This window comes from Lissotriton helveticus, chromosome 6, assembly GCF_964261635.1.
Source record: "Lissotriton helveticus chromosome 6, aLisHel1.1, whole genome shotgun sequence".
NCBI lineage: Eukaryota > Metazoa > Chordata > Amphibia > Caudata > Salamandridae > Lissotriton > Lissotriton helveticus.
This window is the reverse complement of record NC_136067.1, coordinates 688,554,616-688,580,637: the sequence shown is the minus strand read 5'-3', so window position 1 is coordinate 688,580,637 and position 26,022 is coordinate 688,554,616. Positions and strand designations below refer to the sequence as shown.

The following is a 26,022-nucleotide window of genomic DNA, read 5'->3' as shown; positions in this document are numbered from 1 at the left end:
TTGATTTGAAATCAAGGCAATCTGACATTAATTTCTGGAGTCTTGTAGATGCAGAAAAGTTTAAGAACATACATACAGCTGCATTGAAACTTTTTTCCCTGTTTGGCTCTACCTATCTGTGTGAATCTGCATTTTCCGATATGAACTTCATAAAATCTAAGTTTCGCACACGTCTGACTGACGAACATTTAAATGACTCCATAAGAGTTGCCCTCTCAAGCTACACCCCTGATTACAAGGCATTACTGGACACCATGCAGTGTCATGTCTCTCACTGAAATTATTTGTATGCAGTCGTAATCAATACTTGTTCAATCACAGTTCCTGGTGAAATCGCAAATCTGTTTAATTATTAAAACCAAGATTAAAGTCGCTGCAGAGAAGAATCTTCAGCCTCCTGCAAAGCTTTTTTTATTATTTGAACAAGAACAATGCAATGTGTACTGCAGGCCTGTATTACAAACACAATAAAACGTAGCTGGAGAGGAGAATCTTGAACATGTTTCCAAATGATTATTTACAGCATAAGAACGAATCAGTTCCACATTGAAGGTAAGATCGCTTTCCATGTATGTTTGTTAATTGAGCTGCATTACAATGATTATTTCAATGACAACTATTACTGGAAGGTCTTAATTTTGGACCTATTAATTGAAATGTCTTTAAGCGTCACAAATCCAAAGTCATTCCTTTTGGTGTTCTAGGGAACTCTTAAGTCAGGCCTGTCTTGGGTATTTTGTTCAAACCACAGTATGGGCTCTGATGAAATTAGGCTTAAAGTCAATGGAACTGGGCGTGGGGGGTCTCTTGGAAAAATGCGCGAGTTGATTTGGGTTCAGTAGCTCACGACGATTTTCACTGGCCAGAAGTAGCTCTGACTACACAAAAGGTTGGAGACCCCTGATTTAGAATCAGTCTAAAAAGTTGTTAATGCTTTTTTAGTTTAAAAAAAAACACAACAAAATCTGGACTGGCTATTACTGCATTATTAATCTGATCTGACAACTTGTGTACCTTGAAGGAGAATCAATGGAAGAAGAACACCAGCGGCATATTCTCGACAAATGCTCCCAGCATGGGTTTCAGACACACAATCGGGGTTGTTTAACTGCCGGTCTCCACTTAGCATTTCCAAACGTGACTGTGTTGCAGAATCTGAATGGTGCAGGACCCCACCTGTTTCCTAGTGAATTCTGGACGCAATTTCAGGTGAGTCAACGTGTCCAGTCAGGCAGCTAGCCAAAAAAGTGGGATGTTTGGTGTCCTACACCTACTGAGTTTGGGCAATGGGGCAGACCACCCAAATGCGGAACAAACCTGCAAATCCAGTCAGTTGGCCACCCTGCCTGCAATTTTAAGTGATGATCAGTTTTATGAACAAAAACAATGCCATGCAACTTTCTGCTATTTGTTTAGTAAAACCAATAAAATACGGATTTTTTAGAGGTTCTACAGACTGGATATTGCCATTAAAGGCTCGTTGGAAGAGTAGGGCAAGTAGACACCAACACCCATCTCAGATCTAAACGTAAAGAAACACACCAAGGCAGGTGTAAAAGGATTACTAATCCAGCAGGTGCCACACTAGAGAATCCAGCAACCTTCTCCAATTCTCTCCAGTTGTATTCAGATTTCTTGCATCTACAACCCTCTAACCCCCCCAAAAAAATTAACAACCATAACTAAGCCCAAGAAATGCCCAACTATAGGTACGCTATACTCGTTGCCCATGCTCTTTCCAGCTTGATTTTCGTAGTTGCCAATGTACTGCATAGACATAATCCTTTGACTTTTTGGTTCTACATACCATTTTTCTTTGAATCTGTGATAAATCAGTGTAAAGTCTCGTTTTGGTGATGATGTCCTAATGACTCTCTCCACAGCACAGATAACACTTTGAATTTCGTCAATGAATTCAGGCGCACTAGGTTGTAGGATCAATTGTGAATACGAGAGTCCACAATATCTGGTGCCATCTGCACAAACAGTTGCATACTAAGGGCCTCATTTATGAAAAGTGACGCATCGCTGCGTGAAAACAGCGATGCGTCACTTTTCACTGCGCCCTCCTTGCACCACCAATGATGCGTCATATTTACAGTATGACGCATCATTGCGCAAGGAGTTACAGATACGTCAGTATTTCTGACGTATCTGTATGGCGCAAAAGTGGCGCATTTCTGGAGTCTATCACAAAAGTGATGCAACTCCAGCAATGTATCCTTTCACATGGGGCAAGCCCCATGTGAAAGGGCCTGCGTCAGTCTTACGCCTGCTGTAGGCAGGCGTAAGAAATTGACTCAGTTGTTTCCAAAAATTGGTGCAGTGAAATCACATAGATTTCACTGCGTCACTTCTACGACCCTTTCTTGCGTCAATACGCCCCCCTTGCATACATTATACCTGGCGCAGGTATAATGTGGCGCAGAGGTTTACAAAGTGACGCATTTACCTAGATGCGTCACTTTGTAAATATGTCGCGACAAGGCGCATTTTTAACGCCACTGGTGCTTCACAAAAAGTGACGCACCAGCGGCGTAAAAGTGACGCATAGCCTCATAAATGAGGCCCTAAGTACGCCATTGGCCCTAATACAAACAAGGAAAATAGCGCAATTTCCCTTGGTTTGCTAGTAAAAAAATAGCTAGAATTGTTGCGCAGTAGCCCTCTCCCACCACTGGTCCCTGGAGTCACTGCACGTGTTGCTCGATAGATAGATGGGCATCTATTCTCAATAGTACAATTATCATACAAATGCACACTAAGGCCTAGCGCTGTGCCAGTGCTTTGTGAAATGCTTGAGTCCTGTGTCACTAGCAATGGAAGCTGTGAAGTCTACTGTCCCTTCCTGACATTCATAGCTTGGGACAGTGTGGTTATGCAGCCTCATATATGGCTGTATTGAGAACAGTTACATAGAAGTGAGCGATGTCAAGTAGCCATAATTTTCACAGGTCTGGGATTTCTCTGCGCTTCAGAACAGTACCAGGGTCAGTGGAGTGCCTTCACAGCTCGTGTGAGGCAGGCAGCCCTATTTGACCTAGACAATGATGTTTTTGCCAAATTACATTTTTCTTATATTTTTCGGAACTGAAAATAGGACACTGTTAAAGAAACGGCTGCAAACATTAGTTATCATTTTCTCCTGTTGGCACATGCATACAGTGGTGCTTCGGATATGGGCTGATCTTCCTGACAGAATGGTTCTGTGTTTTTATAAAGCAGCTACATTTCCATCAAAGGGTGAATGGTACCATTTTAGATTCGTGAGCACTGTGATGAGTGATTTACTTGACCAATGCCCTTTCTTCCATTGCCATTGATATGTCAAGTGTTCCTATTTTATGTTGAGCTTGAGGAGTATGTGATGTCACTGCAAGCTGAGGTTCTGTAATTCTCGAGTCTGACTCCATTTTGTTCTGTGCCACCATTTTGTGTTGCCCTCACAAGGCCTGTAAAGGTAACCTGGCGAACGAAGTGGCCTGGCCTTCTTAGTTCATGTATACATTAACTAGGTTTCTCTTTGACTCTGAAATGAACTGTAAGAAACTGACCCCTTCACCTGAAACTGACCTCGCAAAGCCAATTTCCCTGATCGATTTTTATCTGAGATTGCCAATCAATGTTCCGGACATTGTTAATTTTTTAGTTTCCTTGCACATGCTTATCTTGTTCAGTATCTGTTACTGTTTCTTTTTTTATGTTTCTTCATTACATGGGTTATGCTTTCAATTATAGGTTTGTCCGGCTTGTGGAGACTGAATTTGGGACATTCCTAATAATTAACTTTTGGGTTGGGATACTGTAAATTGAGTTTTTGCTATGTGATACTTTGTTTGAAAGTGTATCTTATTGGCTAGAATTTTGTGCAGTGGGTGTACATTTATAATGTGAATATTGGGTATAAAAGGAGACGTCTCGCCTTAGTAAAATGAGCAGTCTCCTGAGAATTTACACCGTGATGTATTTCTAGGATCACTGTTACTAGCTGCAGCTAATAAACTTGGTCTCTGATGCCATCCAGAAGTATTCCATGTCTTTGAATACCAAGACAGGTGAACTCGAAGATCTTAGGCATGTCCCTGATGCCGCTGGGTTAAACCCCAGTTCTTCAAAGCAGTGCAAGCATTTTGTAGTGGTAAAAAAGAATAACAATTTAAAATTGTCATATTTATGTCACTTTATTGACAACATGCACATTTTCACTTCAGATGGCGTTAAGCTATTATCAGATCCATTTTGTCACAACTTTTTCAGCTTATTGAACTCTTCACTATCTCCTCTTACCGTATGTACAATGTCCCATTGCTGCTTAGCATCCTTTCCTAATGAAGAGACAGTTTCTCCCCAAAACCATTTCTTTAGAAGATGCTAAAATAAGGGCATACAAAGCGAATATATTGTGAATCTAAATGTATTGTATATAGCTCAAGCTATTGAGAAGCTTACAATACAATGTGATGGAAGTCACTTAAGCTCTCCCTATTAAGAACATTTAAGAAACCTGAAGTTCGATTTGCAAGTCTATTTCTGATGAGGTGTACCATTATTGTATCGAGGAGGTTAACTCACCCTCTGCCTTGTTATGGATAACAGCTGATTTATCACAAGAACAGACACGCTGTTAGTGTTGACATATATGGGGCATATTATCAAGGGTAGGCGATAAACTTATCGCCGCTTTAGCATCCATTTACAGGCAAAAAGCGTCGTTAAGTTTATCGCGATATCAGCAAGGCCACGCTAGCGCGTTTTGCTGATTTTGCTCCTGTTTCCAGCATACCTAACTTCGCATCGCTAATGAGATGCAAAGTAGATGTGTCCGTGGAAACAACATGGGTAAATATCGCGAAGGCAGCTTCGCGATATTTACAACGCAGGGAAGCGATTATTTTAATCACGATAAGTATGCCTTAACTCAGGAATTTAACGTCTGTAAATTCCTGACAAGGCATACCTAACATGGGAGGTGGATTCATGTGATACGACCACAGGGTCGTATCATTAAGCATATCACCGTTTCAAATGGAACATCGCTGGAAACCAGCGATATTCCATGGAAAAGGGCGATATCGCTGGAATATCCATCGCCATGGCGCTAAGCGTTGTTAATACAACGCTAGCCTGGTGAAATATTCCAGCGATAGAAAAAAATGCGGTATACAAGGGCAGCGATAATTATCGCTGCCTGTTGCAAATATGACCCTATATTTTTAACAACTTGTGGAATTTGGAAGTTCAAGAGTCGGTAACTCCTGTATCCGTGAATTTATGTACTCTTCTAACTGAAACTTTGGTAGATTATATACATGTAATGCCCTAAGTGGTACTCCATTTCCTGCTGTAATAGCCCAGACCTCTCAAAGGAACATTTCTTTACATATTAGTTATTGAGGATCTGTCTGCAAACATATGTGATCACCAGCGGTTTCTTATCTCAGCAGCTCGCCCTATCCTGACTCGATCCACATTTATTGTATACCTGCATGTTTTCAGCCAGTAAGTATAAAAAGGAGGCCTTGTCTTGTCTTTACAGTTTTCACAAAAGCTGAGCTATAAAATATTTTGTCTGCTGATTTTGTTGGCCTGCAACAATTGGCAAAGTGGTTCCATTTGTTTAATATGACTATCGTGACTTTTCTGGAGAAACAGGCTAACCCACAGCAAAAACAATAAACCACTAAGAATCTCTCTGCTCTGCTTCAGAAAGCTATTTAGTTCCTATTGTGCCCTGATTCATGTTGACCTTTTAAACTGATAGATAACCTGGAATACCTACTGTACTTAGTTGACATAATGTGTGTTTATTGTATGATTAGGTGTTTGTCCTCCACAAGAAAGTAAATTTTAATAGATTGTTGAGTGTACACAAGGATTATGCATGTGCCATCTTCTTGTTGCTGTATGAGATGCTCTCACATGGAGATCTATGAGGGCGCAAAGAAACACCATTCCCTGATATCATATACTTATTACATCCCAGATCCCCATGAACATCTTGCTGAAAAAAGCCCATCATTTACCAGATATATTGTCAAATGTATATAATTGGCGCAGGGAGGTCTGAGGACACCTTGTCCCGAATTATCAACAAAAGAGCAGGGTTGTTGAAAGAGCCGAGCCATCAGCTCCAAGATGTCAGCATCCTCTAGTGATTCAAGAAACGCAAGCGAAAGGGTTAAATGAGGGGTAGGTGATGGTTCTTTTCAGGAAAATAATTAAATCATACCGGTGGAGCATGCACAACTTTACATGCCTAAAGCTGGTCTTAGCCAAAAGCCAAAATGCATTCCTTGAAAGTGCAATGCCCACTTTCATGTTTCAAAATGGCGTACACAGTGTAGAACAGGGAACACTAAACCTCTGTTAGATTCAGCAGATCATATTATGAATGGTGATTGAGCCCTTTAATAACTGAGCAGAAGGAGGGAAAACAATTGTGAACTCTATACGCTGTCAGATGAAACTGCCTATGAAGGGATGTTTCATAGTGAAATGTACTCATACAGTACGATTCAAAAAGTATGTGTTCTTTACCAGATGACTTCAGGAAAGAGGCACACTGTCTTGGTAAAGTATCTTGATTTGTCAAAAGGAGTTTAAAGACATCAGACTTTGATAAGAAGGCAGAAGAGTAGAAAATGTCGATTTCTCAGTCAAGCAAGTGATGATGTGCGTTTTGGTGGATGGATTTGTTTTCAAAATAAATAGGCGAGTTGCGAATCAGGAGGTCGTCGTCGACCAATGTAGAGGTCTGGTCTGTATTCACTGAATTTGGGATGTTAAATTTCACAAGACAGTGCAGCTCCTCTTCCTGTTTACTGTTCCTAGCTGCTTCCTGTCTTTGCAAGCTGCTTTCCATCACCTGGGCCCTGTTGCTTGACTTTCCTTTGTCCAGCTGCTCAACCTCATTTATGTAGCAATGGAAAAGAGACCGCGATTCCTCAGTCACTTGATGGGAAAATATCTTATCCGGTTCCAGGGATCTTCCAAAGTCAGAAACAAAGCTGTTCATACGAAAGAGCTTTTCAGCGGGTTCGACGGTTCTAGAAAAGAAGAATAAGAACATTCGTTTACAATTAGCATCTTATTGTTCCGAAAGAGTGGCAAAAACCATAACACAATGCTGAAATATGGCTACATGAAGACTTTTGTAGGCAGCTGACTTGCACCACCATTAAACAAGCATTGAAAATGCAATAGGTCTCGCAATAGAAGAGTTTGACATTTTTCGTTTTGCATATGGATGAGTGGCGTTGCGTGGATGAGTGGCGTTGCGTGGATGAGTGGCGTTGCGTGGGTGAGTGGCGTTGCGTGGGTGAGTGGCGTTGCGTGGGTGAGCGGCGTTGCGTGGATGAGCGGCGTTGCGTGGCTGAGCGGCGTTGCGTGGCTGAGTGGCGTTGCGTGGGTGAGTGGCGTTGCGTGGGTGAGTGGCGTTGCGTGGGTGAGTGGCGTTGCGTGGGTGAGTGGCGTTGCGTGGGTGAGTGGCGTTGCGTGGGTGTGTGGCGTTGCGTGTGTGTGTGGCGTTGCGTGTGTGTGTGGCGTTGCGTGGGTGAGTGGCGTTGCGTGGGTGAGTGGCGTTGCGTGGGTGAGTGGCGTTGCGTGGGTGAGTGGCGTTGCGTGGGTGAGTGGCGTTGCGTGGGTGAGTGGCGTTGCGTGGGTGAGTGGCGTTGCGTGTGTGAGTGGCGTTGCGTGTGTGAGTGGCGTTGCGTGTGTGAGTGGCGTTGCGTGTGTGAGTGGCGTTGTGTGTGTGAGTGGCGTTGCATGTGTGAGTGGCGTTGCATGTGTGTGTGGCGTTGCGTGTGTGTGTGGCGTTGCGTGTGTGTGTGGCGTTGCGTGTGTGTGTGGCGTTGCGTGGGTGAGTGGCGTTGCGTGGCTGAGTGGCGTTGCGTGGGTGAGTGGCGTTGCGTGGGTGAGTGGCGTTGCGTGGGTGAGTGGCGTTGCGTGGGTGAGTGGCGTTGCGTGGGTGAGTGGCGTTGCGTGGGTGAGTGGCGTTGCGTGGGTGAGTGGCGTTGCGTGGTTGAGTGGCGTTGCGTGTGTGAGTGGCGTTGCATGTGTGAGTGGCGTTGCATGTGTGAGTGGCGTTGCATGTGTGAGTGGCGTTGCATGTGTGAGTGGCGTTGCATGTGTGTGTGGCGTTGCGTGTGTGTGTGGCGTTGCGTGTGTGAGTGGCGTTGCGTGTGTGTGTGGCGTTGCGTGTGTGTGTGGCGTTGCGTGTGTGAGTGGCGTTGCGTGTGTGAGTGGCGTTGCGTGTGTGAGTGGCGTTGCGTGTGTGAGTGGCGTTGCGTGGCTGAGTGGCGTTGCGTGGCTGAGTGGCGTTGCGTGGCTGAGTGGCGTTGCGTGGGTGAGTGGCGTTGCGTGGTTGAGTGGCGTTGCGTGTGTGAGTGGCGTTGCGTGGTTGAGTGGCGTTGCATGTGTGAGTGGCGTTGCATGTGTGAGTGGCGTTGCATGTGTGAGTGGCGTTGCATGTGTGTGTGGCGTTGCATGTGTGTGTGGCGTTGCGTGTGTGTGTGGCGTTGCGTGTGTGGCGTTGCGTGTGTGAGTGGCGTTGCGTGTGTGAGTGGCGTTGCGTGTGTGAGTGGCGTTGCGTGTGTGAGTGGTGTTGCGTGGGTGAGTGGCGTTGCGTGGGTGAGTGGCGTTGCGTGGGTGAGTGGCGTTGCGTGGGTGAGTGGCGTTGCATGGGTGAGTGGCGTTGCGTGGGTGAGTGAATGGTTAGCTGTTGCTTATGCGACGTATAGCACTTAATACTAAAGTAGGCAGACCTTCTTAGCCTTTGTGAGAATAATAGCAAAATAAAAATAAAAACCAGATCAAGTCAAGGACGCAAACGGCACCATGCTATTGTTTATTTACTCAGATGATTTGCATAAAAATGTAACTTGTTGCGTGTGTGAGTGGCGTTGCGTGTGTGAGTGGCGTTGCATGTGTGAGTGGCGTTGCATGTGTGTGTGGCGTTGCGTGTGTGTGTGGCGTTGCGTGTGTGTGTGGCGTTGCGTGTGTGTGTGGCGTTGCGTGGGTGAGTGGCGTTGCGTGGCTGAGTGGCGTTGCGTGGCTGAGTGGCGTTGCGTGGGTGAGTGGCGTTGCGTGGGTGAGTGGCGTTGCGTGGGTGAGTGGCGTTGCGTGGGTGAGTGGCGTTGCGTGGGTGAGTGGCGTTGCGTGGGTGAGTGGCGTTGCGTGGGTGAGTGGCGTTGCGTGGGTGAGTGGCGTTGCGTGGTTGAGTGGCGTTGCGTGTGTGAGTGGCGTTGCATGTGTGAGTGGCGTTGCATGTGTGAGTGGCGTTGCATGTGTGAGTGGCGTTGCATGTGTGAGTGGCGTTGCATGTGTGTGTGGCGTTGCGTGTGTGTGGCGTTGCGTGTGTGAGTGGCGTTGCGTGTGTGTGTGGCGTTGCGTGTGTGTGTGGCGTTGCGTGTGTGAGTGGCGTTGCGTGTGTGAGTGGCGTTGCGTGTGTGAGTGGCGTTGCGTGTGTGAGTGGCGTTGCGTGGCTGAGTGGCGTTGCGTGGCTGAGTGGCGTTGCGTGGCTGAGTGGCGTTGCGTGGCTGAGTGGCGTTGCGTGGGTGAGTGGCGTTGCGTGGTTGAGTGGCGTTGCGTGTGTGAGTGGCGTTGCGTGGTTGAGTGGCGTTGCATGTGTGAGTGGCGTTGCATGTGTGAGTGGCGTTGCATGTGTGAGTGGCGTTGCATGTGTGTGTGGCGTTGCATGTGTGTGTGGCGTTGCGTGTGTGTGTGGCGTTGCGTGTGTGGCGTTGCGTGTGTGAGTGGCGTTGCGTGTGTGAGTGGCGTTGCGTGTGTGAGTGGCGTTGCGTGTGTGAGTGGTGTTGCGTGGGTGAGTGGCGTTGCGTGGGTGAGTGGCGTTGCGTGGGTGAGTGGCGTTGCGTGGGTGAGTGGCGTTGCATGGGTGAGTGGCGTTGCGTGGGTGAGTGAATGGTTAGCTGTTGCTTATGCGACGTATAGCACTTAATACTAAAGTAGGCAGACCTTCTTAGCCTTTGTGAGAATAATAGCAAAATAAAAATAAAAACCAGATCAAGTCAAGGACGCAAACGGCACCATGCTATTGTTTATTTACTCAGATGATTTGCATTAAAATGTAACTTGTGAGCACGTTTCTCTAACTCTCCAATAATCCCATTACAACACTTTGTACAAATGAGATTGGGACTCATCCTTCCGAAGTCGAGAAAAATGTGCAACGCTGTGTTGAAGTTAATTTTTTTAATTAACAAAATGCAAATAATGTGGAGAGATTTCAAGTGATTCAGGAATGGGCGCCCTTGTAAAGAGAAAGTACGGCCGGCCTGGGCAGTGATAGGGGAGGAGGGAGGAGAAATGCGAGCCACGGCAGCAGCAGCCTTTGATGTGCCTGCCGGCCGGCCGTGAATAATTAGGGGGTGAGAAATGCGCTCGGAGGGCTGCCTTTGATGTGGTAATGCGAGGCAGGCAGGCAGGCGGCTGGTGGCATTGTGCACGCGCTTTTTAGGGCTTGCGCAAGCGCAATGACCTAAAAAGCACATGCACTTGAAGGAATCGCCAGTGGAATCGCCAGTGGATAAACACTGGATAAGCCCCTATAGAGCTTCGCCAGCTATGCGCTGAAGCGCATCAGCAGGCGAGCCCTAAAAACAGATACACCACGCTGTGGGATTGCAACAAATGAGCAAGCATTGGCAAGGTCAATAGTTCAGGCTTTTAAGTTTCAATACTTGCAAACAGAGTCATGCAAAAAGAAAGGCATGCAGAAATGTTGTTTCCCTGTGTTAAGGCATTAAAGGTATGCCTCCTGGCTTTGTCAATGTTTGTTGGGGTTTACTATCAAAGGCAAGGGGCACCCAGAGGCTTAATAGGGAATTACAATTAATTACAGTGGCTGTTTTTTAACACAGAGGCACTCACACGGATTTACTGTCTCTCTTCTCTGCTATCAGCGAGAAGACATGCCGTGCAATGTTCCAGGTGCCCCCGGTGACACGTGAAACTAACCACAAGGATGGCGAGGGAGGGGAATAAGAGCTCTGTAGCCTCTGAAGGAAGTGGCATGTGCCAACACAGGAGTACCTGTTACAGCTATAAGGCGAAGGGTGTATCAGTAAGGCTGAAGGGGGTTAGCGGTATGAAAGTTGGCATCCTCCAAAAGCAGTGGCGTAGGAGGGGAGGGGCGGTGGGTGCGGGCCGCCTCGGGCGTCATCACTGAGGGGGGGGGTATACAAAATGGCAAAAATATGTGTTTTAAACATATTTTTGCCACTTTGTCAAGCCAGAGGTGACAAGAAATTTTCCGCACCGGGTACCACCTGACCTTGCTACGCCACTGTCCAAAAGGCAAGATATTCACTAACAAACTGACCGCTCTCTTTAATAATGTCTCTCAGATATGAAGGCGCTCCGCCATAGGTCAGCTGCAGTCATTTATTATCGTGTCATCAGAGGCAGGACCCTGTGTTGTTTTACCTCAACTTTGTGATGCGCTTTGTGTTCAGTGTGGCATTTTTACCACATTTAGCCTCTAATTAAAAACACCGCTGACTTGTCGGTTCATCTTGAAGTGAAAGTGCTCTGAGTCCGCCTACCGGTGACAATTTATAGCAACCTACATAGAATGGAGCCTGCGCCCAAAGAACAGCAGCTGAATGATTTACAGGCTTTTCTTTTTAAGGGGCCAATTAATTATCGTCTACCAAATATCTCTCCACAGGCCATATTATCAAGAACGCTTTAGCTGCAGGAAACTTCTGCTAAAGCGCAATAAGAGGCTTGATATTATGCCCTCGTGAATTCCCATAGAAGCCCGGATTCTGGTGTGAACCTGGGCTTCTATGGGAATTCACAAGGGCATATTATCAAGCCCCTTATCGCCGCTTGAGCAGCAGTTTCCTGCTGCTAAAGCGACGATAATATTATCGCCGTTCTTGATAATATGGCCCTCGTTTGCCTCTGAAAATAAAGGTCCTATCTTACTGAAAAACAAGGCTATATTCTAAATACTATTTTTTCTGATATCACTAAGCAGATACATTTACCAATAACTATTCGTCTTCACTGATCAGTGACATTGCGGGGCACATTAACAAGGCCTTGACGCCACAGGAGCATCACGTTTCTAGCGTGAAAGGGGTGGGCAATGGGTGCTGTGGTGGTCGTTCTGACGCAGCACCCATTGCTTTTTAACACTACCCCCTATTTACAAGGGTGGCATTATTAGGAGGCAGCTCCAAAAATAGGACCAGGGAAAACCTGGTATTAACATGGGGAAACAAGGAGAAATTATAAATTTCTCCTTGTTTTTGCTGTTTCAATGTGTGCTGCATTGTGGAGCACACGTAGAACAGCAAATCCCCAATAGTAATTTTTCATGCGCAGGAAGGTGTGCCTTCCAGCACATAAAAATCATTGAAAAATGACAAGTTGCAACTTCTGTGTGTACGGCATAAAGCAGCACACATAGAAGTTACAAATCGCCATTACTAATTGTTTATGTGCAGGAAGGGACACCCCACAACACAGACATCCCTGCATTGGCGCTAGGCAGCTGAGTTTAGCGCCAGCGCTGGAGAAAACACAGTGAAGCGCTATATCGTTGTAAATACGGAGCATCCCTTCGTTTTCAGAATGGCGGAGTGTGGCATTAGCAATTTGTGCTTAACACCACGCTTTGCCATCCCCTTATAAATATGCCCCTACGTTTTTCATCAGTGGCGACTCCTCAATTAGGGCGGAGCAGCGGCACCCGCCCGCTACCACCTGCAAATTAAACAATAATAAAACGGGCTTTAAAACTGTTTTATTATTGTTTTATTTTAATCCCCCTGGACCCGTCCCCAGGACTCTGCCAAGTCTTGGGGGCGGGTCCAGTGATATGACACTATGGTAGGGGAGTGGTAGTGCACTTCCTTGTCCCTTCTCTGCGCATGAGAGTTTGGACGGCTGTTTCAGGCTGGCCAAACCCTCATGAGCAGGGAAGCTCTCTCCGGCCCCAGCTGCGTTGCTGTCTGCCTGGGAGCGCAAAGTCTACCTGAGAGCGCAAAGTCCTAGCTCTCAGGCCAATCCTAACACTACTTTAAGCATTACCCACAGTATATTCTGGGAGCCTGTGCCCAGAAGAGCACGATTTGGCGGTGATCAGGTAAGTAATTTATTTAAATTATCATTAATTTGTTTCCCGCCTCCCCCGACCCACTCAGCTCCCTCCCCCTTTTCACGCCCCACTACTTTGGCAGGGAACGGGAAGCTACAATTTTACATGTGACATCCTTTCAGCATGAGTGGAGGATGAAATGGCGACACATGAGAGGTGGCAGCAGAGGATGGTGGAAGAAGAGCATTCTCAGTGACCTTAGTGGTGGAAACATGCTTCATTATTAAACTAAACAAAATCTGTAATGAAGGCAGGCACAGAGGAGACTAGTGTATACATTTATAATGTATACTAAGCTGTATTAAACAGTAAAAATATCACTTTTGAACTGAGCTCTGAACATTCTTACACCATAGCCTTTAAGATAGAGATTGAAATGACATGTGACCACCTTACTTCAGCCATGTTTGGACAGTTTATCTAGTTCATGGAGTTAACTTGTGATTTTTTCCAGTGAGTAAATACTATTATATGGACGTTGATCAACTCTGAGCCGGCTGCAAACTGAATAAACCGAACAATGCACCTCAAATCTATTATTAGTCAACTGCATGAATTGGGTGATGTAGGGGAAACGGCAAATACCATGACCGCCAAGCAACGCGTTGCCTTTGCAACGCGGGCGGAATAATAAATGCATCTGAACCACGCATTACATTTACAATGCAAGTCATTACAATGACATGCATTAGGTCAAGCGCCTTTGGACGTTAAAGTCCAACACTTTCCCTATTGTTACAGTGACTGGAGTTGGAATAGTTGTAACGACTTGTGTTGTAAATAGAATGTGTGGTTTAGGCGCATTCGTTGTTCCGCCCGTGTTGTTAAGGAACACGTGGAAAATTAATGCATGGTTGTGTCATACAACCGTGATGCAGCAGTGGAGATTTTATTCTCCCACAATGACTTATGAGACTGAGGCAACCTCAACATTGGGGTTAGCAAAGTCTTTGCTTTTACGTAACATACAAAATCATGACTGGATTTCATAACATGCCTGCCTGGTGTTAATCTGTATAAATGTAGTACTCAGAAGTACTTTTACAAAGTTGTTTAGCTTCTGGTGGGTTCTACTAACCAGGATTTTGTGGGAGCCAAACCCCAATAATTTTGTGACTCCCACTATCTTGTGCACCCCCAATTTTTACCTTGGGCAGTTCAGCTCTGAGATCTCTCATTGATCTAGTGGCAAGAGAATACTCTCCCTATCAAGAGCTTAATAGTTAAGCACAGTTGGATTTATAGTAGAAACTGAGGCCACTCAAACATTGATCTCTATATCAGAAATAAGTTTTAAAGATTTAACAACTTCGCCGTGTGGAAAATTCTGCCGCGGTGCGAGGGGGGGGATGGCGGGCTGGGCGTGGCACTCAGGTACCCAGGATGGCTCCCGGACATCATGAATCACAGTAGGCGTGTGCCCAAGACGGCCGGGAGCCTTCCAAACTCCGCCCACTGATTAATTCTCCCGCACAGGCGGAGAATTAACCACGTGTGGGCGGATTGGCAACGTTCGGACAGCTCCCAGCCATCATGAACATAGGTCTACTGTGACTCATGACGGCTAGGAGCCGTCCTGAGCATGGATGTGGTTAATACAGAAATGTCAAGTAAACAATACAAAATAAATACATTGCTTGCCATGAAGACTCAGATACAGAATACAGAACCATAAAATCATACTTAAATCTCTATTTCAGCAATTACATTTCTTCAGATTCTAATCTTATTAAAAGTACTGACAGCATCCAAGGGCCTTATTCATTAAGGCCTTGTGACACTTTTGCGTGATTCAGTGGCAGCGTAAACAATGTGGCACGTTGTGCCATATTTACAAAATGACGCATCTAGGCAGATGTGTCACTTTGTAAAGCCCTGCACCACATTATACATGCGTCAGGTATAATGCATGCAGGATGGACGTTCCACCACAAGAAATCCAATAGATTTCACTGTGGCACTTCTAGGATGCCAATGCGTCAAAACCTTACGCCTGCCTCATGACAGGTGTAAAGGTGATGCAGTGCCATAGGTAGAGGCCTACCCCGTGCATTTCTGGAGTTGCGTCATGCTTGCGACACAATTCTAGCAATGCGTGACTTTTGCGCCGAGAGATACGTCAGAATTCCTGACGTATCTGTCTTTCTTTGCAACAAGGAGCGCCATGTATTAAATACAGTGCATCCATAGTGTCGCAAGTAGGTCACAGTAAAAACTGTTGCATTGCTGTTTTGCCACAGCGATGTGACAGTTTTCATAAATGAGGCTCTGAGTTAGGAAAAAAAAGGTCTCAAGATAATTGGACAGAGTCTCTTGAATAAAATGAGAAGTTGTCCCAAATCCTTCAAAACCTTGGGTTTTTATGCACAATTTATGCATAACAATTAGCCACAACTCAACAGCTGCAGATTCAGCATGTTATGTTCATGGTTAGATTGCATTGGCAAATGAAAAACAACTTTGACTTAATTAAAGCATCTTAACACTAACTCATTTCTAAAAGTAAGAGCCATATTCCACTTGCTTCCTTAGCAACTGCACTTTGGAGATGTTCAACATAATATGAAACATTTCTCAAACAATAGCTCATAGGATTATGTTCTACAGCATGCCTGCATCAGAACTTCAAGCAGAAATCCTTCAAAACAATACATCAGGTACTAAGTAGTTTTAATTACAATACATGCTTGCTAATATGTTTGCTTCCTAGCATTCTGCACTCTGCAGAAACTGTGGGGAGACCAAATTCATTCTGTGCCACTGACTGGGAGGGGGAATGAGAAAGAGGAATATGAGCAGAACATCAGAAACTGCATCCATTTTAAATAAACGGTGTCTTGAAACATAATGTGGCATAACTATACTACATTATTATTCACACTTCTAAACAAAATAGTCAAACTGTTTTACAGGATATGCATCATTGAAATCACTTATTTGTACAATTAATTTGTCACAAACAATTTCACATTTAGAACAACTTCTGCAGGAGCTTAGCTGTAGTGCATATATGCATTCTGCTCCTAATAGCAGCAGGTAGATTTCTAACAGCAATGTTGTATATCCGGAGGCGTTCTGTTAATGCTAAGAGAAAGGTGATTCCAGAGATCATTGGGGCATATTAGCATGGGGAAGTATCGCCACTTTTTTGGCGAATTGTGCCGAGAAAGCGGCGATACTTCTAGAGCCCTATCCACAAGGGGGCATTTTAACGCCTGGCTCAAGCCCACTTTGCATGTCGGCGACAAACATCGCTAATGACATGCAAAGTGGGCGTTCCCACGTCCAACCACATGTAAAATGTGGTTGGAGGTGGGAACACCCTATTACCAAGGCAGGCGTTGGGAGAGGCAGACCTGCGATAAACTCATTTATCGCAGGTCTCCCAACGCCTGCTATGACCAGGTGTTAGGGCATTGATAACATGGGGGTGTGGATCATAAAGCTGAATCCACCCCCCCATATTATCAATGTACACATTAGCGCATGAAAACAACGTTTGTTTTCACGCGCTAATGTGCCATATCGCCGACTATCGCCAGATTTCATTTCGCCTACGTGATGCGCATTAGTCCTTTAGAATAACTGCTTTAGCCCTTGTCAAAATTTGTAAAAAATGCAAAGTATTATTCTATGAGCATAGGCAACGTGGAAGTATCACAAAGGAGAACAGTTTGCAAGCTTTTCGATGTAAAGGTTTTTTTCAAGGTCTCCGTAGGAATAAGGGCCAGGCACAATACTGCTCAATCGCTCATGTCTACATTCACAGAATTTGCTGTCTCCTCTGCAGATTGAAAGAAAACTGTTCTATTTTCCCACAATGATGTGAGGAGTGGGCGATTGAGTCACACTTGCCTTGCCCTTGTTCAAAGCAAAAGTATCATGTTTTTTGCAGCTGCCTGTGGTTCAAAGAAAGTCAGTCCCAGGTAGATCTGTTTCGTTAAGGGTTTGCTTTGCAGTGCAAAATTGTTTATTTGGTGTTTGCAAATGCCCTGTTGTTATATTGGAGAAGGTCCTTCCTTTGCTCATGATGAACCATTAGCTTAGAATGTCTCTAAGCTGGAACTTTCGCCATCCAGCCTTTTGAAAGCCAATAGTGTTACTTAACATTCACAAATGTATGTTCCCCTTGTTAGGAAAGGTGTTTATTGAAGTATTTTTAAAGAGTATATGACAGCGCGCGCCATTTCCAGAAACTGCAGTGATGAAAAAAAAAGAAGAAAATCCACCATTTATACTGTTTGACTTGGCGTTCTTGGCAATGTTTCCCCTGTCATTTTTGCTTTCTGACCTCCTGTTTTGCTGACTTCATTTTTGCTCACTTTTGGATTCTGGGCACTTTAAAACTGCTGACCAGTGTTAAAGTGCAGGTGCTCTTTACCTAAAACAAAGTAATATTGGCTTATCTACATGTGGCATTTAAAGTCCCTAGTAAAGTGCACTACATGTGCACAGATCATCCAATTTGAATGCTATTATTGGGCCTGCTGTGCGGATTGTGCCACCCACTTCAGTAGCCCTTTAGAAATATGTCTCAGGCCTGCCATTGCAGAGCCTGAGACATATTTGCGGTAGGCCTCACTTTTCAGATTTGACCTAGTCCAGTGTGGCCAGATAGCCCCAGCTGGCGCTTTATGTTTCTAAGCATTACATTTGCAGATATTCTTTAAAGCTCATAAGTCTGGTTCCACGTACTGAATTTTTGTCATCTTGGTTTTGTTTTGTTCATTAAATTAAGCTCTACTTTTCTAACCTGTTTTTTTTTAACTCTTTTTATTTTGGTACAGAGCATTATCATTTTCATTCAACATTGAGACCAATATTTGTCACAACATGCAATTAGAGCTTCCATTACATGACGAGCTATACTGTATAGGTACGAGAGTTCGTTACATTGGACACAATCTACATTTATGGGTCAGTCACTGTCTTCCAATAATGAATCAACAACCGGAACTTCACATATATTATCTCTGAAGGCGTTCCATTTTTCCCACATCCATTCCTATTTCTTGGGGCACCCTCTATGCAGGTACACCGCTCTTCTGGCCACCATTGATATATCCATGCTGTTACTCCACTCTCTTACCGTGGGAGTGTTACGTGCACCCTATTATTTGACATTATTTCTCTAAGTTATGGTTATACCCAGTGTCGCCCAGGTTTGAGTTGAGAGATTGAGATCTGTGGCTTCTCATATGTTTAGTAAACATTGCCTAGGCTCCGGTGGTAAAAGGGGCCCGCTTACCTCCGTTATTGTGGCTATGACTGCCTCCCAGTATGTCACTATTGCAGGGCATTCCCACAATGTATGATAAAATGTGCCTATTGCTCCACACTGGCGAAGGCAGAGCTGACTGTCCGCATTTCCCATTTTGTATAATGTAGTCCTAGTGTAGTAGATTCGGTGTAGCACTTTCAGTTGGATTGGACATAGTTTTGAAGGGATTGCCATCTCCCTTGGGGTCGATAGAGCCTGTTGCCAGTCTGCCTCATCCAAGTCTCCCACCTCTTTCTGCCCTTTCTCCCGGAGGGATTGTGTGGGGTCAGGGTGATTATTGATGATTTTCCGATATGTCAATGATGTGGCTTTCTGTGCATGTGTTCCATCAGCAATCTGTCCTCCAGGGGAGAGACCTCTGGGAGGACAGTGTCAAGTGGTATGACTGCCTCCAGTGCTACGCCCCCGCTTTCTAACCTGGTTTTGATCGTTTTTGCGTAGGGTTTTCACTGTGTTACTGTAATTTAAGTGTTGCACAAAAACTTTACACATTGCCTCTTAAGGTAAGCCTGCCTGCTCTGTGCCAAGCTATCAGAGGGCGAGCAAAGGTTAATTTAGGGTGTGTATCCTACTTACCCTGACTAGGATTGTGGTTGCTGCTTGGACAGGGTGCATACCTCTGCCAACCAGAAACCCAATTTCTAGCATATAACAGTAATTATTTTGAAAGAAAACGGATTGTGAAACCATATGCAATATGTCAGAGCTGTTAGCCTTGGGGTGATCTTCCCCAAAATTGCTATCCTCCTCCATTTTTGCTGGCTTTAGGATTCTGTGCATTTTCCACTGATAACCAGTGTTGAAGTGCATGTTTTCCATCCTTAAAACATGGTAACACTGGATCATCCTCAATTGGCATATTTAATTTACTGATAAGTCCCTGATAAAGTAGGATTACATGTACCTAGGGCCTGTAAATTAAATACTACTAGTGGGCCTGCAGCACTGATTGTGCCACCCACTTAAGTAGCCCTTGCAATGTGACTCAGGCAGACCATTGAAGCCTGTGCGCGTGCAGTTTTAAAAATCTATTTCGACCTGGCAAAGTAAACCATTTGCCAGGCCCAAACCTTTCTTTTTTAATACATATAGGTCACCCTAAGGTAGGCCCTGGACAGCCCAGGGAGCTGCTTACAGTCCAAGGCTACTATTTAAAAAGTAGGACTTGTGCTTGTAAATTTTACATGCCCTGGTAGTGAGATACTCTTACATTTGTTTTTTACTACTGCAAGGCCATAACTCATCTATAGGATAACATTGGATATACCTTATTATATTTGATAAGTGTAATTTCCAAATTGGAATTGGTAAACAATTCATGTTTAGTGTCTGTGGAATCCAAATCTTAAGTCCTAACTTATGGTGAAAACTGATTTTAAATTACAGTTCTTAAAATGCCACTTTTAGAAAGCTCTAAGTACACAAATTGCCGGCCACACACTTACTCAAATCCTCTATTTTTGAGGGAACACACCATAAGAGACTTCCTGGTTCGTTCGGGTATATCACTCAAACCCTTTTATTATTTGTTTGTTTTTTGTCTTTTTTTTAAAGTATTGATGTATGAAAGGGACACCTTATCGTTTTGTACACCTTATATACAATTATTTACAATTCGCGATTATTTACAACACAAAAACATACACATACACATAACTAGTTGTATTATACAAAGTGAATTGCTCTGAAATATATACACTCAAATATTCATACTATGAAGAAAAAATCATCCGTAATTCCATAAAGACCAGAGTCAAAAGTATAAACTTGATGACAATCATAAATCAATGAACTACAGTTGAATGTAGACAGTTCAAATAAGGAAAAATAGACTCCAAATTAATTCATTCAGTCCATTCAACCAATAAATGGCTAATCTTTTTACGCCAACGCGTTTCGAATCCGGTATGTCAACTCTACGGATTCTCATCAGGGCTCTGTCTTAATACGGGATATCTGCAAGTGTATAAAATAAGACTTGTTTTAGCTACATTTTTGACAGTTGTTTAGCTTCCGACTACATTTAACTCGGATTCCTCATATTACCTGTTGAACCAGCAGCCGCCGGTCAAGGGTAAGGTATTAGTTCTGACTGAGTTTCTTTTCTTTTCGGGATCTAAAAACAAACGCAGGTATCATGACCTGTTCTTGCTCACTTTTTAAGACCAGAATGGGGCACATATGTTATTAACATACCTTACTGGATCATGCTCGTGATCCTACGTTTCCACCAAATGGGAGTTAATTTTCAGTCTTGTATTACAGCCTGAAAATAATGAGAATAACGTTTTACGCGCTTTTTATGCACAGACGGAGAGAGTATGGCACTCGTTGCTCTACTCGGCATACCTGCTCTGAGGGATTCCTCGCTTGGGCTGTTCGTGTGCTAATCGGTTGCAGCGGTAAACGCTTTCTGACCATGTGGGCACCGCTTTCCTCAATCCTTATTATTTGCGCTCGCTTTCCCTAGAGGAAATGACAGCGTTTTATTAGGTATCAGGGGCTACTGCAATATTAGTGACAAATCGAACCCATGTTAGATCTAGACTTACTTGAAAAAGCTGTGACTCGGCATCTAGCTCTCATTCACTTAGTTTGGCAGCCATGTTGTTACATGGCTTTAGACCTACTTATAGCTACTTACTTGGCGGCCATCTTAGAGTGGGGTCGCTAAAGAAAGCTCTCATTCACTTAGTTTGGCAGCCATGTTGTAACGTGGTTTTTGACCGACTTAAAGCTACTTGCTTGGCGGACATTTTAGAGTGGGGTCGCTAGAGAAGGCTATCATTTAGATGTGAAAAAAACTGAATTTAAACCACATATGAGAACATACGCGCAATCACCATCGACCCTTTCTTTTAGATGCACTTTCCTAAGTAAAGCTCACACTCTAGATATTTCAGAAAGCGAGTTAAGCCCACTGAGTGCGCTATTAAACTTAAGTATAAGGTAGGCCTCTTTTTTTAGTAGAAGTTTATCATGGTCGATGTATCTAGACTGTTGCAGAACATATAGAATTGACCACTTTAAGTCATTCTCAGTGTGTTTATTTTCAATGCAATGCTCCACCATAGGTGCTGTAAGCACTTTATTCTTGATTCTAGACTTATGTTGCGTTATGCGCATATTCACTTGTTGTGTTGTCTTGCCTATGTAAATCTTATTGCATGGGCAGATGACTACATACACAACATTTCGTGTTTTACAATTTGAGAAACTTAAGTGTTTCCACTTAATATTCCCATGTTGGAATTCCTTCCCTTCCACAGTAGTCCCACAGGCCACGCATGTCCCACATTTATGATGTCCCTCAATGGGTTTCATTCTCCATTGAGACAATAGGTCACTCTTAGGTTTGGGTAATGCTATCTCGGCTCGGACAAGATGTTGTCCGATGCTCCTGTTCTTACGATACGCAAAAAGCGGACGGGGAAATGGACAGTCCAGGTTTTCTAGTAAGTGCCAATTTTTTAACACGGTTTGTCTGAATTTGTTTGTGTCAGGCCCAAATGTGGTGACACAGACCATCCGGTCTAGTTCAGCCTTTGATTTTGTTTGTAGCAAACATTCGCGTGGTGTACATCGTGCCCGCTTGAATGAGTTTTTTAACAGTTTTGGGATAACCACGGCTTTCCATTTCTTGACAGAATGTGTCAGCGTGTCTTTCAAACTCTGACAGCTCCGTGCAGTTTCTCCTAATACGGAGCAGTTGGCCATAGGGCAAGTTAGCCTTCAAGTTCCTGGGGTGGTCACTTTGGTGGTGCAGTATTGTGTTTTTATCAGTCTGCTTCTTGTATAAAGAGGAGACAAACTTCCCGTTTGAACATGTGATTTCCACATCCAGGAACGTCATTCTTGTGTCACTGATCTCAATGGAAAATTTAATGTCTGGATGTTTGGAATTAAGCCATCCATGAAATTTCATCAACTCCGTGTGGCTCCCCTGCCACAGGAGCCACACGTCGTCGATATATTAGAAAGCTGGCATTTTCCTGCCTTAGCCATATAGGGCCTAATTTACTAGAAAGTGCTGCAGCGTGGCACCGGAAGCCCTTTGGCTGCACCATGCTCCAGCACTTTCAGAGCACAGGGATGCAACATATTAACAATAATATGTTGCATCCCTGTGCTCTTCCCCCCGCACTGGCGCACAATGGGCTGCAATGCGACAACGCAGGTGCCCTTGCACCATGGTGCAAGGATGCCTGCATCACGAGGATGATTGTTTATGTTCAGGAAGGGTTCCCTTCCTGCACATAAACAATCTGAAATGACATTTTTCAACTTCTATGAGTGCTGCAGAACTTGCAAAACGTAAAAATGTGCAGGCTATAATATGTTTAGTTATTATGCAGGAAATACTTTCACAAGCTGCTTCCCACAGACTCAGCCTACAACAAGCAACAAAAAGAATACAGATGCCATTCAGTAAGAGCTACAGGACAATGATCAGATAAGTAACTTTTCCTTAGTAAGTAGCTTTTGGTAAAGGAAATGCAGCGCAAGCTCTTTACCACCATTAGTAGAGGCTTGGGTTTTTTAAAGTCTTTCTTATCCGTATTTCCACAGGTTTTAATTGGTAGGCAAACAAGGTAACGAGGTACCCGTAAGGAGCCCCCCAGGGAATGGGGGTTACCAGGAGGTGTATCACGAATACCAGGAGGCTCAGGATGAGGCAGAGATCCATAACCGCCTACCACCATTTGGAGGCCAACGCACAAGGAGTGAGGGAGTATTACCAGGACGCCATGCTGACCAGGAAGAAGGTAAGTTTCACCAGGACATGAAGGGCAGCTAGCGGTACTAGAACGCCAAGCGCTCCTTCCATGTTGTCGGCTGATTTTAAACCCTGGCGGCTCTGCCCCCTCTACAACATGCTGTGGGTGCAAGGCAACCCCGACACTGTGCCTTCTCTGGGGAGGTGAAGCACTCCATGTTTACGATTTCTCCTAAATCTGGAAATGTGTCAGGTTCCCTGGGTGTTGCGTGGGTACACCCACAGCAACACCCATGGAATGCCTCTTTCACTCAACGTGCTGCATGTAAAGGGGCGATGTTTACAAGGACAGGAAAAGCCACGCAAGGCTGCTTTTCCTGTCCTTTTAATATGAGGCAGTAAAATGCGCCACCAGTGCATCACAAAATGTGGCACAAGAGGCTAATAAATAAACTCCTACGTTCCTGTAGCCTGTCTCTGGTCATATTACTGGTTGTAGCTGACTGTCCGTCTTTGTGTATTCCTCCCACAGAACCACACACAATACAGAACATAGGTGTGCCTGGATGGGCCATCACTGGCAGGATGGGAGGGAGGTGCTTGACACAGCCCCACTTACACCTGATAGGGTGTGCCCTGCCTCCAGACAAAGGGCTACATATCCCCTGTAGTTAGTCTAGAGCCAGGACACAGAAGGCAGAATACCAGGAGACTTCAGAAGGAAACCTCTAGAAGCTTCTTTCCCACTGCAAATACTGGACCTCAGACAAAACCACTTCAGTACACTTCTGGACCTGTGGATACCATTCCCAGAAGAAGGACTGATATGCTGTTGGAGGACTGTCACTCTGCTAGACTGCTGCCCTGCTAGACTCCTGGCTTGCTGTGCTGCTGTCTTGCTGTGCCACCTGCTCTCTGCTGCCCTCCTGCCTGGGTAAGAAGGACTGGCCCTGCAACTGTTGAAGCCAGAACCTCAGAGTACTCCAAGGGCAATAAGCTGGCCCCCTGGCTTGAGCCTCAGGGACAGAAGGCTCCAACAACCTCGCTCTTACACCTGGACAGAGTCTTTCATGCCGAGTGATGCCTCTTTAGTCCTGGACCCTTGGAAGTGGGCCTGAGGTGCTCTGCCAATCTCTATGATCTAGTGGAACTGATGCATCTCCTCTGCTGCACAGCACAACCCCAAGCAGAACCGAGACATTTTCGCTGCTTGGATCTGAATTGCCTCAACGTTTTGTAATACTTTGCATCCCACCCCTACATCAGAACTGCCGCTGCGTTACACATTCTTGGCACAGGTTCTCACATCTCTCGTCGATGACAGCCTCATAGCTGCTCAGAAGCAATGCATTGCTCCAACTACACAACACATCCCAGTCTCTGGACTCTCATCGATGAGATCTTCGACAATGACTCAGGAAGACCTCGTGCAGCAGCTTCGCTGCATTTAGAGTCCGACTCATCGCTTAAGTGGCGCAATTCATCATTATTTTTTTATATATATTTTTATTATTTGAAGAAAAACAAGAGAGTGAGTACATACATCGGGTACCGTACAACAGAGCACATTGCGGAGGTGAACAGGCAAATAGACTAAAGGGGTACATATCAATTAAATGATGACTGAGACGTCAACATTAGCAAATACGTAGCAGGAGTAAGGACATAACAATCCACAACCCGGCTAGGCTGAAACCTTCAGGGCCCGTCCACCCGCAAAATCAGGATGATTATAGCCAGAACACATGACACCCGAATATGAGAACCAGAGCAGCTCAGGATAATCCACCCACCTCTCGTAGAAGAAAGAAAGAAAAGAAGGCCATAGAAACAAAATAAAGACAAAACAAAAAAAACATCCCCCCACCCTGCACCCCTGCAGATGGCTACAGCCCAACCCACTAGCACCATGCCTGTCGCCCCAGCTAACTAAGCCCTAAAAGAAGGAAGAAATGGAGGAGGGCATCGTCTATCATATCCCCGGATCCCCCTGCCCCCGCCCGAACCAAGAATCCCCTGAAGTAAATCAAAAACGTAGTAAGCTGTAAATTCGTGGCATAACAGGGGAAACTTCAAATACCGCCCTGCCTTCCATAGATAGTACCATCGCAAACCCCGTGTCCAGCGAGACTCGATGTGAAACTCAGTCTTTTAATCTCAACCTTGTCCCCTTCGAGCAGACACCCGAACCCCTTCCGGACGAATAGCCGCTTCAGCAGGACAGTCAAAACATAAAAAGATCGGAACAGAGTCAAAACCAGGATGTAGCACCGGGTGGAGAGTGCCGATAACTCCACCAGGGTCCGAGACTCCCCTAACCCTCAAGGATGCACAGCGTTGTTGCGGCCGCCATCTTAGTGGCCTATACACACAGGGGAGTAACGCAGGCCCAGGCCGACAACAGTTCCCAGCGTTGGGTTCCGGAAGGGGAGCAGCAGGTAGTCCATCCATAATCAGCAGTAGTCTTAGGCCGCACGATCCAGTCACCACTTCGTGTTCTCTCCGTTCACACACAACACCGTTCAAAGGCTCCGACACCTCCCACAGCACAGGGTCTGGATCCCCCGTCAAAGTGGCCATCAAGGGCATCTCGAGTAGTTCCGCTTCCCGCAGTGGAACAGGGTCCGGTCCGGTCTGCTCAATTCCAGTCAAGCAAGTTATCATTGTGCGTAGGTGTGCATCAATACACTCATGGAATAACCCTATGGCCACCAACACAGTTAGTAGTGACGGGACACTACCGGTTCCTTCCACAACACTGCATTTGGTCTCAATCATAGGGTCGGCTCCGGAGAGCCCGGTCCCTCGGAGGGGAAAACATTGGATGCGGAACGGAAGACTGCAGAGGGGGACACTCCATTGGCGACAATGATAGTCCGGACGCAGCTAATGCAGGCG

General features: G+C 45.1%; 1 protein-coding gene across 2 annotated transcripts in view; it reads right to left on the bottom strand.

Moving 5' to 3' along the window:
* Nucleotides 1–284: 284 nt before the first annotated feature.
* Nucleotides 285–26,022, bottom strand: part of MRAP2 (melanocortin 2 receptor accessory protein 2) — a 1,067,096-nt gene continuing 1,041,358 nt past the window's right edge. For both annotated transcript variants that reach the window (XM_078648154.1, XM_078648155.1), the window contains exon 4: nucleotides 285–7,046. In XM_078648154.1, the coding sequence (XP_078504280.1) occupies nucleotides 6,653–7,046 (394 nt within the window). In that variant the 3' untranslated portion in view covers nucleotides 285–6,652. The remainder of the gene's footprint in view (nucleotides 7,047–26,022) is intronic.